This window comes from Rhinopithecus bieti, unplaced genomic scaffold, assembly GCF_001698545.2.
Source record: "Rhinopithecus bieti isolate Rb0 unplaced genomic scaffold, ASM169854v2 scaffold_71542, whole genome shotgun sequence".
NCBI classification, from domain to species: domain Eukaryota; kingdom Metazoa; phylum Chordata; class Mammalia; order Primates; family Cercopithecidae; genus Rhinopithecus; species Rhinopithecus bieti.
In genome coordinates, this window is record NW_016826746.1 from 219,130 (window position 1) to 236,149 (window position 17,020).

At 54.9% G+C, this 17,020-nt stretch overlaps 1 protein-coding gene across 1 annotated transcript in view; it reads left to right on the plus strand.

Moving 5' to 3' along the window:
* NOTCH3 (notch receptor 3) overlaps window positions 1-17,020 on the plus strand; it is a 40,092-nt gene that overhangs the window by 1,291 nt on the left and 21,781 nt on the right. The window contains 19 exon segments of the mRNA XM_017863559.1: window positions 124-202; window positions 5,437-5,579; window positions 5,658-5,996; window positions 6,089-6,211; window positions 6,299-6,330; window positions 6,332-6,533; window positions 7,957-8,112; window positions 8,211-8,396; window positions 9,030-9,143; window positions 9,381-9,494; window positions 10,033-10,266; window positions 10,382-10,492; window positions 11,672-11,864; window positions 11,943-12,094; window positions 12,328-12,441; window positions 12,897-13,052; window positions 15,552-15,777; window positions 16,210-16,411; window positions 16,545-16,692. Of these exon segments, the coding sequence (XP_017719048.1) occupies window positions 124-202; window positions 5,437-5,579; window positions 5,658-5,996; window positions 6,089-6,211; window positions 6,299-6,330; window positions 6,332-6,533; window positions 7,957-8,112; window positions 8,211-8,396; window positions 9,030-9,143; window positions 9,381-9,494; window positions 10,033-10,266; window positions 10,382-10,492; window positions 11,672-11,864; window positions 11,943-12,094; window positions 12,328-12,441; window positions 12,897-13,052; window positions 15,552-15,777; window positions 16,210-16,411; window positions 16,545-16,692 (3,024 nt within the window).

Sequence of the window (17,020 nt, forward strand, 5' to 3'; positions counted from 1 at the left end):
ATCCGCAGAGACGCCCCAGCCCCATGCAGCTGTTGCCTGGTGGAGGGAGGGAGGGGTTTGTCACTTGGGCCTGGGGTTCCTGGGCACCTGACTGATCCTCCACCTTCCTTCGCCCCCACACAGCCCCCCCTTGCCTGGACGGAAGCCCGTGTGCAAATGGAGGTCGTTGCACCCAGCTGCCCTCCCGGGAGGCTGCCTGCCTGTGAGTGCCTGGCTCAGAGCCACCAGTGGGCCCTGTGTGGGGGGTGCGATTTGTCTTCTCCCTCTGCTTCTGTGTTCACCATGGATGTCTCTACCACTTCCTACATGTGTGTGGCTTGGGCAACCTCTTGTGTTTCCCCATTGGAAACTGAGCAGGGGCTCTGCAGTCTTCTTGGCCTGGGTTCAAGTCCCACATCATGTTGCTGACCATCTAGGAATTAAACTCTTTATGTCTCAGTGTCATGGTCTGCAAAATGGACCTAGTAATCCGAGCTTCACAGTTCTTGGCCACCTGAGGTCACATGTAAAGCCCCCCATGAGACAGGTATTATTCAATCAACAAACTGTCAGGCACCAATGGCAGTGGCTCACACCCTCCATGCCCCTCCCGTCTCTCAACATTTAGTGGTGGGGGACATAGGAGGCCTATAATACAGTCCTACACTGTCACTTACTTGCAGTGTGACTTTGGGCTAGTCACTTTCCCTCTCTGATCATCATTGCACCTGTGAAATAGGGTATGCTTCACCCTGGCGACTGTGAAGGGGCTTAACAATTTAGTTGTTAGATATCGCAAGGAAAGGCAGGGGGTTGTGGGGAGCAGAGCAGAGGCTGGGAAAGAGCTGAGCAGAGACGGAAAGAGCTCAGTTTGAATTCTGGGGTCTGGGACACCTTGAGCATTCAAGCTTTTTGAGCCTCAGTTTTTGCATCTGGAAAATGGGGCAATAATAACTCCTGTATGCACTCAGCATACATTAACTGCTCAGAATACAGTATGTGCTCAACACATAGGCATTATTATAAATAATAATGGTAGGGAGGCAGGAAACAGGTGCTCTAAGGAGAAGTCTCTCAAGGTTATGAGGAAATGCTTGGCTCCTTTCATGCGATCATTAATAACAGCAGTTCACGCCGTAGCCATTAATTGACTCATTAATGTATTCATTTATTCAGCATCATGTGTGCCAAGTACTGGGTCAGTCCCAAGCTGGGTGGGTCTAGGGTGATTTTAGACCCAGAAGAGCCGCTTTGAAGTTACGCCTACATTTATTTTGGCTGGATCTCCCACTCGGGCTCACCTTTGTGGAGGGCTGAGCCTGACTGAGGGGGTTTCCTGGGTGGGGCTGGGGGGTCTGCGATGGTGGGGCTGGATGGGGAAAAGTGTGACCTTACCTGGAGCCACACACCTGGGAGGGCGAGCGGTGGGGCCGGGCGCCTGCGCAGTGGAGCTCCGCGCCTGGAATACTGCCGACAGGTGAATGCGCCCGCGGCTGCCCCGCCCTTCGACAGGTGAATCACCGGCGTGCGCGGCGCCCGGAGCCCGGATCGCCCGGAGTGGAGCGGGCTCAAGCCTCCGAGCTGGGCTGGGGGAACCACTGCCTACACGCCCCCCACCCCCCACGAGTCTCTTTCATGGTCTCAAATACTCAAGTCCTTTCAAGGATGCCCCAAGCTGTCACCCCACCCATGGATGCCCCAAGACTCCCCCTCTCCGACCGCAGAAGATTCCATAGACCTCGTCCCCATCTCCTAGTCCTCGCCTCACCCGCTGTGGCCCCCCCGACCAGGTCTGCGCTCCCCACTCCGTCTCCCCCAAAGCTTAGGCCGTGGGGCGGGGCGCGGGCTGGGGCTGGAACCGGCCCGACCGGTCGGCGGGGGCGCGGGACTCAGAGCGTGGGAACCCGCCCGGGGCGTCGGGAGGGGGCCCGCGCGGGTCGCGCCCTGCCTGGCGGTGGGACCGGCTATCCTCGGCGCCCAGCTCAGCGCGCCCCCTCCCGACGCGCGGTCGCGGCCGCAGTGGTCGCCCTGCAGGCCTTGGAGGAGGGGGCGAGAGCTGTGCCCTCCGCTCCCAACGCCACCCGCACCTCTGCTTGCTCGGCCGTGCCCCGACCTGTTTCGCTGGGGGCCGGGGTGGGGGGGATCTTGCGGGTGACGCTGACTGAGTCAGCCGCTTGTTGAGCTCAGTCGCAGGCGTCTGGGACAAGCCGGAGGGAGGACAACCGCGCCAGGGACGGGGGAGGTAGAGGGGGGTGAGGGTTGGCAGCGTTGGGGGCGGAGCTAGGACTCTCTGGCTTCTCCAAGCCCCTCCCTCTGACCCCGCTAGAGCGCCTTGGAGATTTCCAGTCTTAAGACCAACCCCTCCCAGTTCCAATTTCTCACACTCCTTGGTGGGCTTGGGGAGGGGAGTGCAGGTTGAAGGACTACCCCCCCAAAGATGAAGGTACCGACAGTAGTGTCAGTTCCCCAACCCTCCACCTTCCCATCCCTTCATGGGAGGCTATATAAGTCCCAGGGAAGGGACTTGAGGGTTTGTGGGAGCCCTGCTGTCTGTCCCTGTGAGTGAGAGTTGCTCGTTTCCGCGTGGGATGCTGTGGCTTGGTATCTTGAGTGTTGGCCAGGCCATGGGGTCCAATTGGTGTGTCCCTCTATGTGTGTAGCTGTGGTTTCTGGGCCTATGTGTGCTTGGGTGGTTGTGTTCTGGGGTCTGAGACTTTTCTCCTTTCTTTCTTTCTTTTTCTTTCTTTCTTCTCTTCCTTCCTTTCTTCCTTCCTTCATTTCTCTTCCTTTCTCTTTCTTTTCTTTCTTTCTTTCTTTCTCTTTCTTTCTTCCTTTCTTTCTTTCTCTTTCTTTCTTTCTTCTTTCTCTTTCTTTTCTCTTTCTTCTCTTTCCCCTTCCTTCCCTCCCTCTCTCTCTCTCCTTCCTTCCTTCCTTCCTTCCTTCCTTCCTTCCTTCCTTCCTTTCTTTCTTTCTTCCTTCCTTCCTTTCTTTCTTTCTTTCTTTCTTTCTCTCTCTCTCTCTCTCTCTCTCTCTCTGTCTCTCTGTCTCTCTCTCTCTCTTTCTTTTTCTTTCTTTAGATTGAGTTTTGCTCTTGTTGCCCAGGCTGGAGTGCAGTGGCTCTGTCTTCACTCACTGCAACCTCTACCTCCTGGGTTCAAGCGATTTTCCTGCCTCAGCCTCCCAAGTACCTGGGATTACAGGCATGTGCCACCACACCCAGCTAATTTTTTGTGTTTTTAGTAGAGACAGGGTTTCTTCGTGTTGGTCAGGCTGGTCTCAAACTCCCGACCTCAGGTGATCCACTTGCCTCGGTCTCCCAAAGTGCTGGGATTACAGGCGTGAGCCACTGGGCCTGGACAAGGGTCTGAGACTTTTGATTTGCTGTTCCCTCTGCCTGGAATGCTGTTCCCCATAAATCCCCATGCCCCCCTTGTTACCTTCAAATGTCTGTGAAAACAGAATTCCACCTCCTCAACCCCATCATTCTATCCCTTAGCCCTGTGGTTTAGCTTCCTACTGCTGCTCTAACAAATTACCACAAACTGGATAGCTCGAACAACAGTAATTCATTGCCATGAAGTTTGGAGGTTGGAAGTCTGAAATCAAGGTTTCGGCAGGGCTGAGCCTCTCCATGGGGACCCAGGGGAGAACTGACTCTTGTAGCTTCCGGTGGCTCCAGACATTTCTTAGCTTGTGGTTGTCTCACTCCAGTCCCTGTCTCAGTCTCCTTCTCTTCCTTCTCCCACCCAAATCTCCTTTTGGCTGCCTCTCTCATTTTTTTGAGACAGAATCTTGCTCCGTCACCCAGGCTGGAGTGCAGTGGCGCAATCTCAGTTCACTGCAGCCTTCAACTCCCAGACTGAAGCGATCCTCCCACCTCGGCCTCCCAAGAAGCTGGGACTACAAGTGTGAGCCACCACTTCCAGCTAATTTTTTATTTTTATTTTTTAAATGGAGTCTCTCTCTGTCACCCAGGCTGGGGTGCAGTGGCATGATTTCGGCTTACTGCAACCTCCGTCTCCCAGGTTCAAGCGCTTCTTCTGTCTCAGCCTCCTGAGTAGCGGGAACTACATGTGTGCACCACCACGCCCAGCTAATTTTTGTGTTTTTAGTAGCGATGAGGTTTCACCATATTGGCCAGGCTGGTCTTGAACTCCTGACCTCGTGATCTGCCCTCCTCAGCTTCCCAAAGTGCTGCTGGGATTACAGGTGTGAGCCACTGCACCCGGCCTTTTTTTTTTTTTTGGAGTTGGAGTCTCCCTTTGTCACCCAGGCCGGAGTGCAGTTGTGCAATTTCGGCTCACTGCAACTTCCGCCTCCCGGGTTCAAGCGATTCTCCTGCCTCAGCCTCCTGAGTAGCTGGGATTTCAGGCTCCTCCCCCCCCGCCCGGTTTTTTTTTTTTTTTTTTTTTTAATGGAAAAAAGGTCTCCCTATGTTGCTCAGGCTGTTCTCGAACTTCTGTCTTGAAGTGATTGTCCTGTCTTGACCTCCCAAAGTGTTGGGATTAGTCGTGAGCCTTTCGCTTGTATGAACACTTGTTACTGAATTTAGGGCTCAGGTGAATACTTCAGAATAATCTCATCTTGACATCTCTCATTTAATTACATCTACATAGCCAGGTGTGGTGTCGTGTGCCTATAGTCCCAGCTACCCAGCTACTCCAGCCTGGGTGACAGAGCAAGACTCAGTCTCTTAAAAAAAAAAAAAAAAAAGAAAAGAAAAGAAAAAAATTACATCTGCAAAGAGTCATTTAAAAAAAAAAAAATAAGGTCCTAGTCACAGGTTCTGGGACATGGACATAACCTTTTCAGGGGCTGCCACCCAACTGACTACATCCTTCATGGTTCTGATGGCTGTCACCACCCCCTGCCAGCATGTATATTAATTTGTTATTTCTATATGTTCTCCTTGCCTGGACCTTGCTGCAAGGATCCAGAGGGGTAGGGACCACTTTCATTGTGTTTGTTACTGTATTTGTATTGCTCAGGACATAGTAGGTCCTCAGTAAATCTTCATTGCATGAATGAATGTGTGTTTTGTTTTGTTTTGTTTTGTTTTGTTTGGGACGGAGTCTCACTCTGTCACCCAGGCTGGAGTGCAGTGGCACGATCTTGGCTCACTGCAACCTCCACCTCCCGAGTTCAAGTGATTCTCCTGCTTCAGCCTCTTGAGTAGCTGGGACTACAGGCGCACACCACTATGCCCAGCAAATTTTTGTACTTTTAGTAGAGACAGGGTTATACCATGTTGGTCAGGCTGGTCTTGAACTCTGACTCCAAGTGATCTGCCTGCCGCAGCCTCCCAAAGTTTTGGGATTACAGGCGTGAGCCACCGCGCTCAGCAAATATGTGTTTGCTGCGCTGTTTCCCTGTGTGTTTCTTGCCTGTCTGGTGTGTATCTTTGTGTCTGGGGCCATCCTGCCCTGTGCTGCCCGACCAAGCCACCTCTGCCCACAGGTGCCCGCCTGGCTGGGTGGGTGAGCGCTGTCAGCTGGAGGACCCCTGTCACTCAGGCCCCTGTGCTGGCCGTGGTGTTTGCCAGAGTTCAGTGGTGGCTGGCACCGCCCGATTCTCATGCCGGTGTCCCCGTGGCTTCCGAGGTGAGAGGGGAAGAGTCTGGAGGGGAGGCAGGCGGGGGTGTCGTCAGTCCCAAACTAACCCTGTCCTGTTCCCTCCAGGCCCTGACTGCTCCCTGCCAGATCCCTGCCTCAGCAGTCCTTGTGCCCACGGTGCCCGCTGCTCAGTGGGGCCTGATGGACGCTTCCTCTGCTCCTGTCCACCTGGCTACCAGGGCCGCAGCTGCCGAAGTGACGTGGATGAGTGCCGGGTGGGTGAGCCCTGCCGCCATGGTGGCACCTGCCTCAACACGCCTGGCTCTTTCCGCTGCCAGTGTCCAGCTGGCTACACGGGGCCTCTATGTGAGAACCCCGCCGTGCCCTGTGCACCCTCGCCATGCCGTAACGGGGGCACCTGCAGGCAGAGTGGCGACCTCACTTACGACTGCGCCTGTCTTCCTGGTGAGTGAGCCCTACTCAGGGGAGGCAAAGGGATGGGCGTGGGGACATCAGGCCAGCCCGACGGTGACCATCCTTGCCCCCTTCCCTGCTAGGGTTTGAGGGTCAGAATTGTGAAGTGAACGTGGACGACTGTCCAGGACACCGATGTCTCAATGGGGGGACATGCGTGGATGGCGTCAACACCTATAACTGCCAGTGCCCTCCTGAGTGGACAGGTGGGCACTGGGGCCAGAGGGAGCGGGGAGGCAGGCCTCGGGTGGACATGCTCCAGGTAGCTGGACTGCTGCATCTGTGTGCCACAGGCCCAGTTCTGCACGAAGATGTGGATGAGTGTCCAGCTGCAACCCAACGCCTGCCACAATGGGGGTACCTGCTTCAACACGCTGGGTGGCCACAGCTGCGTGTGTGTCAATGGCTGGACAGGCGAGAGCTGCAGTCAGAATATCGATGACTGTGCCACAGCCGTGTGCTTCCACGGGGCCACCTGCCATGACCGCGTGGCTTCTTTCTACTGTGCCTGCCCCATGGGCAAGACTGGTGAGTGGCTGTTTCCTCTGCAGGGAGCCATGGATGGTTTTTAGGTGGGGCAAATAAGAAGTCTGACTTGAGTGTTAGAAAGATTATGCTAGGCTGCGCACAGTGGCTCATGCCTGTAATCACAGCGCTTTGGGAGGCCAAGATAGGAGGATCGCTTGGGCCCAGGACTTTGAGACCAGTCTGGACAACATAGTGAGACCTCATCTCTACAAAAACTTGGTAGGCTGGGTGTGGTAGCTCACGCCTGTAACCCCAGCACATTTGGAGGCCCAGTCAGGTGGATTGCTTGAGTTCAGCAGTTTGAGACCAGCCTGGGCAACATGGCAAAATCCTGTCTCTACCAAAAATACACAAAATTAGTTGGGCATGGTAGTGCATGCCTGTAGTCCCAGCTACTCTGGATGCAAAGGTGGAAGGATGGCTTCAGCCCAGAAGGTGGAGGTTGCAGTAAGCTGAGATTGAGCCACTGCACTCCAGCATGGGAGACAGTGTAAGACCCTGTATTTAAAAAAAAAAAAAAAAAAAGAGGCCAGGCGCGGTGGCTCACGCCTGTAATCCCAGCACTTTGGGAGGCCGAGGCTGGTGGATCACGAGGTCAGGAGATCAAGACCATCCTGGCTAACACAGTGAAACCCTGTCTCTACTAAAAATACAATTAGCCAGGCTTGGTGGCACGCGTCTGTAGTCCCAGCTACTTGGGAGCCTGAGGCAGGAGAATGGCGTGAACTTGGGAGGTGGAGCTTGCAGTGAGCCGAGATTGCGCCACTGCACTCCAGACTGGGTGACAGAGCGAGATTCCGTCTCAAAAAAAAAAAAAAAAAAGATTATGCTGGAGGCAACTTTAGAGGGGAAGTTGCTGGGAGAGGAAGCCTGGGAGAGACTTAGGAGGAGGCTGACATTGCACTGATGCATGCAGAAGCCATTGGAATTGGGGAACTCCTGGGAGTTACCTTTGGAAGTGGCAAAGATCAGAGAACATGTTTAGGAGGGGAACATGGATATAGAAAGAGGGCATAACATGGCAGAGGGTATTACAGAAGCAAAGGCTGGAAGGCAGGCATGGTGGCTCATGCCTATAATCCCAGCACTTTGGGAGGCTGAGGCAGGCAGATCACCTGAGGTCAGGAGTTTGAGACCAGCCTGGCTAACGTGGTGAAACCCCATTTCTACTAAAAGTAAAAAACATTAGCGGGGTGTGGTGGCGCATGCCTGTAATCCCAGCTACTCCGGAGGCTGAGCAGAAGAATCGCTTGAACCCGGGAGGTGGAGGTTGCAGTGAGCTGAGATCGCGCCATTTTACTCCAGCTTGGGCAGCAAGAGCAAAACTTCGTCTCAAAAAACAAAACAACAACAACAACAAAACAATATGCATTTTGGGCAGAGCAGGAAGGTCTCACTATGACTTCTGCCTACCACTTCCCAGGCCTCCTGTGTCACCTGGATGACGCCTGTGTCAGCAACCCCTGCCACGAGGATGCTATCTGTGACACGAATCCGGTGAACGGCCGGGCCATTTGCACCTGTCCGCCCGGTTTCACGGGCGGCGCGTGTGACCAGGATGTGGACGAGTGCTCTATCGGTGAGGGGAGCTCCATCGTCTGTGAATGGGCCAGGAAAGAGGGGAGAGGAGGGGGTCCCGTCCAGCCACGCCCACACTGAACGCACTCTATCCGGCAGGCGCCAACCCCTGCGAGCACTTGGGCAGGTGCGTGAACACACAGGGCTCCTTCCTGTGCCAGTGCGGCCGTGGCTACACTGGACCTCGCTGTGAGACCGACGTCAACGAATGTCTGTCGGGGCCCTGCCGCAACCAGGCCACGTGCCTTGATCGCATAGGCCAGTTCACCTGTATCTGTATGGCAGGTGGGTGGTGGGCGTGGCCTGGGCGGGTCCTGAGGCAGGGGCGGGGCCAGATAAGCACGCGGATGGGGAGCTGAGCAGAATGGGGTGGAAGTGGGTTTGGAGTGGGACCCTTAGAGACTGAAGCCCGGAGGGAGGTGGGGTCGGGGCCAGAAGGGAATCCTGTGTGATTCTGGGGGCTTGGTCAAATGGAGTCAGTAGAACCTTAGGTGGGCTGGGAGTATTCTTGGCCTTAGGACCCTCTCGGCAAGGGGTTGGGGATAGAGAGGCAGAGTCGGGGCTGCTGTGAGGTCAAGGTGAAGCCTGCAGACAGTCTTGCAGTGAGCCTGGGCAAAGGCTATGGGGGGCCCTGGGGCTGGGGGCTGGGGACTGGGGAAAGGGCTTAGTCTGGGGACTGGGGAGAGAAGGAAGGGTTTGAAGGCAAGGCCTCTGCGGACACCCATGAGCCTTGGGCCAGTTGGGACCACAGCTGGGTGACAGTCCAGGCTGAAAATTAAGGTTGGGCTGGGAATGTGGGAGTGGGGACGAAGGCTCGGGGGATTTGTCGATGAGTAGGAAGGGAAGTACCTCCTTCCTTGCACCCCGTTCACACCACAGGGCAGCCCCCACTTTCCTAAGCCCTGTTCCCTGCCCCAGGCTTCACAGGAACCTATTGCGAGGTGGACATTGACGAGTGTCAGAGTAGCCCCTGTGTCAACGGCGGGGTCTGCAAGGACCGAGTCAACGGCTTCAGCTGCACCTGCCCTTCGGGTGAGGACCTTGGAAGAGGGAGCCTGAAAAACATGTCTGGGAAGGGGCGAAAACTCCAGGGTGGGTATAAAACCACATTAGCGGATAACTTACAATAGAAACCACAGGTTATGAATCACATTGAAGTTAATTTAAATCCAAGTAAATGGGTTTTTCCACCCAAACAAGGTGGGATTGGAGTGGGGTGTACTGCTCTCACCCTTTCTGGGCCTCTGCTCATCCCATTCCTCACCCCAGGCTTCAGCGGCTCCACGTGTCAGTTGGACGTGGACGAATGCGCCAGCACACCCTGCAGGAATGGCGCCAAGTGCGTGGACCACCCTGATGGCTACGAGTGCCGCTGTGCCGAGGGTGAGGCGGGCCAATGACAATCCGACAAGAATCAGGAGGCGGGGCTTGTGGGCGACAGGGCCAATAACAGACTTGGGGAGAGCTTGGGGGCGGGGTTGTAGCAAGGCAGGACCCAGTGACAGAGTTGGGGGGTGGAGCCAAAAATGCATATAGACTGACATAAGGCTACCTGTGGAGCCAAAGGGTTGGGCTGGGCACAGGGTGCGTGTGACTGAATGGGGAGGGCCCAGTACCTTCCCCTGGCACCTGCCATGTGCTCCCATCTCCAGTGGGGGGTGGGGCAGAAACAGGGCTGGAGGTGGGGCCACAGCTGGGGGTGGGATTTAACTGTGGGAGAGTCTTGGCTAGGGACAAATTCCGGAGCTTGTAGAGGGGTGGAGTGGAAGTTAAGTCGGGGGGGCAGGGCCTGTATTGAGCCTGCCTCCTGACAGCTTGATGGGCAGGGCCTCAGATAGAGCTGAACCAGGATTGGTCCGAGGCCTCACCTGTGGGCAGGCCCCTGGCAAGTGGGCGGAGCCTGACACTCTTGGCCCCGCAGGCTTTGAGGGCATGCTGTGTGAGCGCAACGTGGATGACTGCTCCCCTGACCCATGCCACCATGGTCGCTGCGTGGATGGCATCGCCAGCTTCTCATGTGCCTGTGCCCCTGGCTACACGGGCACACGCTGCGAGAGCCAGGTGGACGAATGCCGTAGCCAGCCCTGCCGCCATGGCGGCAAATGCCTAGACCTGGTGGACAAGTACCTCTGCCGCTGCCCTTCTGGGACTACAGGTAGGACCGGGGGCTGGGGCAGAAACAGCACTCCTGAAGGGGCACAGAGGGTTTGGGTAGGTTGCATTAGTGGGGCACAGTGGTGACTGCTGCATGCCATGTTCCTGGCCACCAGGTGTGAACTGCGAAGTGAACATTGACGACTGTGCCAGCAACCCCTGCAGCTTTGGAGTCTGCCGTGATGGTATCAACCGCTACGACTGTGTCTGCCAACCTGGCTTCACAGGTGGGCAAGTGGCTGCCATGGAGAGGGGGTCCTTAGATCGAGGGTGAAGTCGCTCGTTTCTGTGGGCCTGTTTTGCCCGTATCTTTGCAGACTCTTGTCCAACGAGGTTGTCCGTGCTTTGCCCTGAGTCTGTGCTGTCTCATTGGCATAAGGTTATTTCGAGATTATTCTGGAGGCCGGGCGTGATGGCTCATGCCTGTAATCCCAGAGCTTTGGGAGGCCAAGGCAGGTGGATCAGTTGAGGTCAGGAGTTTGAGATCAGCCTGGCCAAAATGGCGAACCCCGTCTCTACTAAAAATACAAAAATTAGCCGGGCGTGGTGGTGGGCTCCTGTAGTCCCCGCTACTTGGGAGGCTGAGGCAGGACAATTGCTTGAACCCAGGAGGCAGAGGTGGCAGTGAGCCAAGATTGTGCCACTGCACTCCAGCCTGGGCGACAGAGTGAGACTTCATCTAAACACACACACACACACACACACACACACACACACACACACACACACACGATTATTCTGGAACATAGATGAAAGTGTCCAAACTCAGTGACTAGGTTATTTCTGAATGGGACTAAAGTAATTCTTGGTGGAAATGAATGGGACTTTGCTAGGTGTGTTGGCTCATGTCTGTAATCCCAGCACTTTGGGAGGCTGAGACGTGAGGATCACTTGAGCCCAGGAATTTGAGACTAGCCTGGGCAACATAATGAAACCCTGTCTCTACAAAAAATAAACACACTCCCAAAGCCAGATTAGTCAATAAGTAGATAAACACACACACACGCACACAATTAGTCGGACATGCTGGTGTGCAACTGTAGTCCCAGCCAGTCGGGAGGCTGAGATGGGAGGATCGCTTGAGCCCAGGAGGTCGAGGCTGTGGTGAGCTATGATCACGCCACTGCAGTCCAGCCTGAGAGACAGAGTGCGACCCTATCTCAAAAAATAAGAAGAAGAAAAGAAAAAGAAAGGGACTTCATGGAAGTTTGGGGACCAGAATGATCTGGGGCAAGGCAGCTCTTGTTTGAGGAGGTGAGTGTCCTAATTTGCACAAGAGCTGATGCTTACGAAAAAGAGGTTGTCCTTGCTCGGGGGGGTGGGTGTGCTAAGTGGGGTCAGATCGTTCCTCCCTGGTTGTCCCTGCTGCCTTTGTTCTGAGGTGAGATTGCTTGTGTACTCCCCAGGGCCCCTTTGTAACGTGGAGATCAATGAGTGTGCTTCCAGCCCCTGCGGCGAGGGAGGTTCCTGCGTGGATGGGGAAAACGGCTTCCGCTGCCTCTGCCCGCCCGGCTCCTTGCCTCCACTCTGTCTCCCCCCGAGCCATCCCTGTGCCCATGAGCCCTGCAGTCACGGCATCTGCTATGATGCACCTGGCGGGTGAGAGTCCTTCTCAACCTCAGACACCGCCTCCTCTCCCTGGCCTACCTCCTTGGCCTGACTACCTTCCCCTGCTAGGTTCCGCTGTGTGTGTGAGCCTGGCTGGAGTGGCCCCCGCTGCAGCCAGAGCCTGGCTCGAGATGCCTGTGAGTCCCAGCCCTGCCGGGCCGGCGGGACGTGCAGCAGCGATGGAATGGGTTTCCACTGCACCTGCCCCCCTGGTGTCCAGGGTGTGTACCTCACCTTCCCTCCACAGCCCTACCAATACCATTGGCCTTCTCATCTCTCTTCTCTTCTACTCTCTCCTCCCCATATATTGGCTTCTTTTTTGCTTTCAATCATTTCCCTCCAGGAGCTTGGGAGGTGGGTATTGAAGTGGGGACAGGTTGGGGGAGGTGGGGGGAGATGGGATCAGGGAATTCTTCAAGGCTATCTCTGCTTCCTTCTCTTCCACCCCCCACAGGACGTCAGTGTGAGCTCCTCTCCCCCTGCACCCCGAACCCCTGTGAGCATGGGGGCCACTGCGAGTCTGCCCCTGGCCAGCTGCCTGTCTGCTCCTGCCCCCAGGGCTGGCAAGGTATGTCACCTGCTTCTCTCCCCTCCTCCTCTCCATCTCCTCTGCCCCCTGCCTATCGGGATTGATGCTGGGGATCCGGAGGGGGACCATCCCCAGCCCTGCCTTTGAGAGCGGCTTCCTTCTGGGAAAGACAGAGCTGGACACAGATCTGCTGCCTGTGTGGGTCAGCCTTTGGAAGAGGAAGGCCTATGGGGCTAGAGATGCTGGGACTCAGGATGGGATTTGGGGTACAGCTTCCTGGAGTAGCAGATCTCGTTGTAGGTATTTGCCACCTACTGAGACAGAGAGACGGCCGTTCTGAAACTGCATATGCAAAATGCCCACACGCGAATGACAGCATGGCTTATTTTGCCTTCACCCATCTCAGCCTGCAGGTTCTTCCTGAGCCCCAGGTGCCTGGGACCCTGCTCTATACCCTGTAACCCTAGGTGTAACCTTTTGCTCCCCACCCTCAGGCCCACGATGCCAGCAGGATGTGGACGAGTGTGCTGGCCCCGCACCCTGTGGCCCTCATGGCATCTGCACCAACCTGGCAGGGAGTTTCAGCTGCACCTGCCATGGAGGGTACACTGGCCCTTCCTGCGATCAGGACATCAATGACTGTGACCCCAGTGAGTGCAGGGGAGCTCTTGGGGGTGCTGCTCTGGGGAACACAGTCATTAAGCTTGAACTGTGTGCCTGGCACTGTGCTGTCATTTCGTCTTCACAGTTATCTTACTTTTCCCGTTTTATTCATATGGAAACCTAGGCCCAAGGAGGTTGAGTGACTTCTTGCCCGAGGCTATGGAACGAGTTAGGGAATGAGCTGGGCTTAGAACTCTGGAGTCTGTGCACTGCCTCTTTTTTTTTTTTTTTTTTTTTTTTTTTTTTTTTTTTTTTGAGACAGTCTTAGCTCTGTTACTAGAGTGCAGTGGTGTGATCATGACTCACTGCAACCTCTGCTCTCTGGGCTCAGGTGCCTCAGCCTCCCCAGTGGCTGGGACTATAGGCGTGCACCACCACACCCAGCTAATCTTTTGTATTTTTTGTAGAGATGGAGTTTCACCGTGTTGCCCACGGTGGTCTCCAATTCCTGGGCTCAAGCAATCTACCCGCCTCCACCTCCCAAAGTGCTGGGATTACAGGCGTGAGCCACCACACCCGGCCTGAGTGCACTGGCTTTGAGAGCGAGTTAATATCGTGTGCAGAGTATGAGATAAAAGGCCCCCTAGAGGCCAGGTGCGGTGGCTCACACCTGTAATCCCAGCACTTTGGGAGGCCAAGGTGGGCGAATCACCTGAGATCAGGAGTTCGAGACCAGCCTGACCAACATGGAGAAACTCTGTCTCTACTAAAAATACAAATTTAGCAGGGCGTGGTGGCGCATGCCTGTAATCCCAGCTACTTGGCAGGCTGAGGCAGGAGAATCGCTTGAACCTGGGAGGCGGAGGTTGTGGTGAGGTGAGATCGTGTCATTGCACTCCAGCCTGAGCAACAAGGAAAAACTGTCTCAAAAACAAAAAACAAACAAACAAAAAGGCCCCCCAGAGGATTCCCCAGGGATGCCGCCCAATAGACAAATAACACAAGCCATATATGCAATTCTAAATTTTCTAGTAGTCACATTAAAAATAAACAGAAACTGGAAATATTAAATTTAATATTATTTATTTATTTATTTATTTATTATTCAGAATGTGGCTCTGTCGCCCTGGCTGGAGTGCAGTGGTGCGATTTTGTCTCAATGTAGTCTCGAACTCCTGGGCTGAGGCAATCCTCCTGTCTTAACCTCCTGAGTAGCTAGGATTACAGGCACTCACTACCACGCCTAGCTAATATTTTTATTTTAATTTTGTAGATATGGGGTCTCGCTACATTGTCTAGGCTGGTCTCAAACTCCTGGCCTCAAACCACCCTCCTGCCTTGGCCTCTCAAACTGCTGCCACTGTGCCTGGCCAAATTTAATATATTTAAATTTAATTTATTGAATGTATATAATCGGCTGGGTGCGGTGGCTCACACCTGTAATCTCAGCACTTTGGGAGGCTGAGACAGCTGGATGACCTGAGGTCAGAAGTTCAAGACCAGCCTGACCAACATGGAGAAACCCCGTCTCTACTAAAAATACAAAATTAGCCCTGCATGATGGCGCATGCCTGTAATCCCAGCTACTCAGGAGGCTGAGGCAGGAGAATCACTTGAACCTAGGAGGCGGGAGGTTGTGGTGAGCTGAGATTGTGTCATTGTGCTCCAGCCTGGGCAACAAGAGTGAAACTCCATCTCAAAAAATAAAATAAATAAATAAATAAAAGTAAATGGATATAATCTATTTTATTTAACCCAATATATTAACATATCATTTCAACATGTAATCAGTATAAAAAGTGTTAATGAGATATTTTACATTTTTTCCTTTTTTTAATTTTTTGGAGACAAGGTCTCACTCTGTCACCCGGACTAGGGTGCAGTGGTGTGGTCATGATTCACTGCAGCCTTGATCTCCCAGGCTCAAGTGATCCTCCCATCTTAGCCTCCCCAGTAGCTGGGACTACAGTGTGCACCACCACACCCAGCTAATTTTTGTATTTTTTATAGAAATGGGGTCTTGCCATGTTGCCCAGGTTGGTCTCGAACTCCTGAGCTCAAGTGATCTGCCCACCTTGGCCTCCCAAAGTGTTGGGATTACAAGTGCGTGCCACCATGCCCAGCCTATTTTTTTTCATACCATGTCTTCAAAATCTGAAACCCAGTGTGTATTTTACATTTATAGCACTTCTCCATTTAGTCACAATTTCAAGAACTCAGTAGCCACATGTGGCTAATGGCCACTGTCCTTGGCTTGTCCCAAGCACAGGAATTAGATCAGGCACAATTAGCAGCATTTGCTCGGCAGCTTAAAGGGACATTTTGGTTCTCCCAGCATCCTGCCCTTGCCACATAGGTGAGGTTTCCAGATAAAGGAGGGGAAGAGGCCACAGAAGGGGATGGATTTAGATTCCTCTGATCAAATGCACCCCATCCCAGTTGAACCTGGTTTCCTCCTGAATTCTTCTCAATCCAAGGCATATCCCAGTCAGACTGGACTAATGGAGGCAAAGTAGGTGACCAGACTGCCTTTCTCCTGTCCGCAGACCCATGCCTGAACGGTGGCTCGTGCCAAGACGGCGTGGGCTCCTTTTCCTGCTCCTGCCTCCCTGGTTTCGCCGGCCCACGATGCGCCCGCGACGTGGACGAGTGCCTGAGCAACCCCTGCGGCCCGGGCACCTGCACCGACCACGTGGCCTCCTTCACCTGCACCTGCCCGCCTGGCTACGGAGGCTTCCACTGTGAACAGGACCTGCCCAACTGCAGCCCCAGGTGGGCGGGGCCTCTGTTTGGAGCGCAGGAACTCTGACTTGGGATGAGGCCTGGAATCTCGGACGAAGTGGGGACAGCAAGGACTAGGGGAAGTCCTCAGCTTGATACCCACTGCGGACTGTGATGACTAATGAGGCAGGGCCAGGGAAGGAGCAGGGCGTCTGTTTGGAGGTCACCTTGGAATCTCTGGTGCCTGAGAGGGCATGGTCTCCAGGTGGCTCTCACCTTAGGGCTGAAGTCCCTGGTGAATTGGAGCTAAGGGACTTCGTTGGCTTCTGCTGGGGCTGCAGCTTCTTGCGGAGATAAGGGTCAGGGAGTGGGACGTCCCCAGCGCTACCAGTGGAACTCAGCGCTTCTAGCGGGACTCAGGAAGGAGGGCGGGGCCTGTGAGGGGGCGGAGCCTGATTCTCCCTCCCTCTCCTTCCGCTCCAGCTCCTGTTTCAATGGCGGGACCTGCGTGGACGGCGTGAACTCGTTCAGCTGCCTATGCCGTCCTGGCTACACAGGAGCCCACTGCCAACATGAGGCAGACCCTTGCCTCTCGCGCCCCTGCCTGCACGGGGGCATCTGCAGCTCCGCCCACTCTGGCTTCCGCTGCACCTGCTCCCAGAGCTTCACGGGGCCGCAGTGCCAGGTGGGTGGAGTTACTGGGGACCTGGGGGAGGAGCCTGCCTGGTATCCTAGAACGGAGGAGCCAAGTCCGGGAACAGTTTCTCCCAGACTACCCCCTATACCCCCCAGTACTGACTCTAGTGCTTCCCCTCCAGACGCTGGTGGATTGGTGCAGCCGCCAGCCTTGTCAAAACGGGGGTCGCTGCGTCCAGACTGGGGCCTATTGCCTTTGTCCCCCGGGATGGAGCGGACGTCTCTGTGACATCCAAAGCCTGCCCTGCAGGGAGGCCGCAGCCCAGATCGGTGAGTGGGAGCACGCGGGCGGGGCTGTGGGGTCTCGGGAGGGGGCTCTTGCACGTACCTCCTGCTAGTGTGAGCCGAATGGGGGTGCCACAGAGCTTATTCGGCATGGTGGGGTGTGTGGCTGAGTGGTGTGGGTGTGTGAGCATGTGACAACTGGCCGGGATGGTGTGTGTGTCTGTCACTGTGAGACAGCACGGATGGTGTATGTGCTACAGGGTGTGACCGAGCTGCTGTGAGCGTGGAAGACGTGTGTGTGTGCCAGTAATGAGACCTTGCCTGCTGGAAGGATGTGCGACAACCTGATGGAGTGTGGGTGCGATCCTGTGGA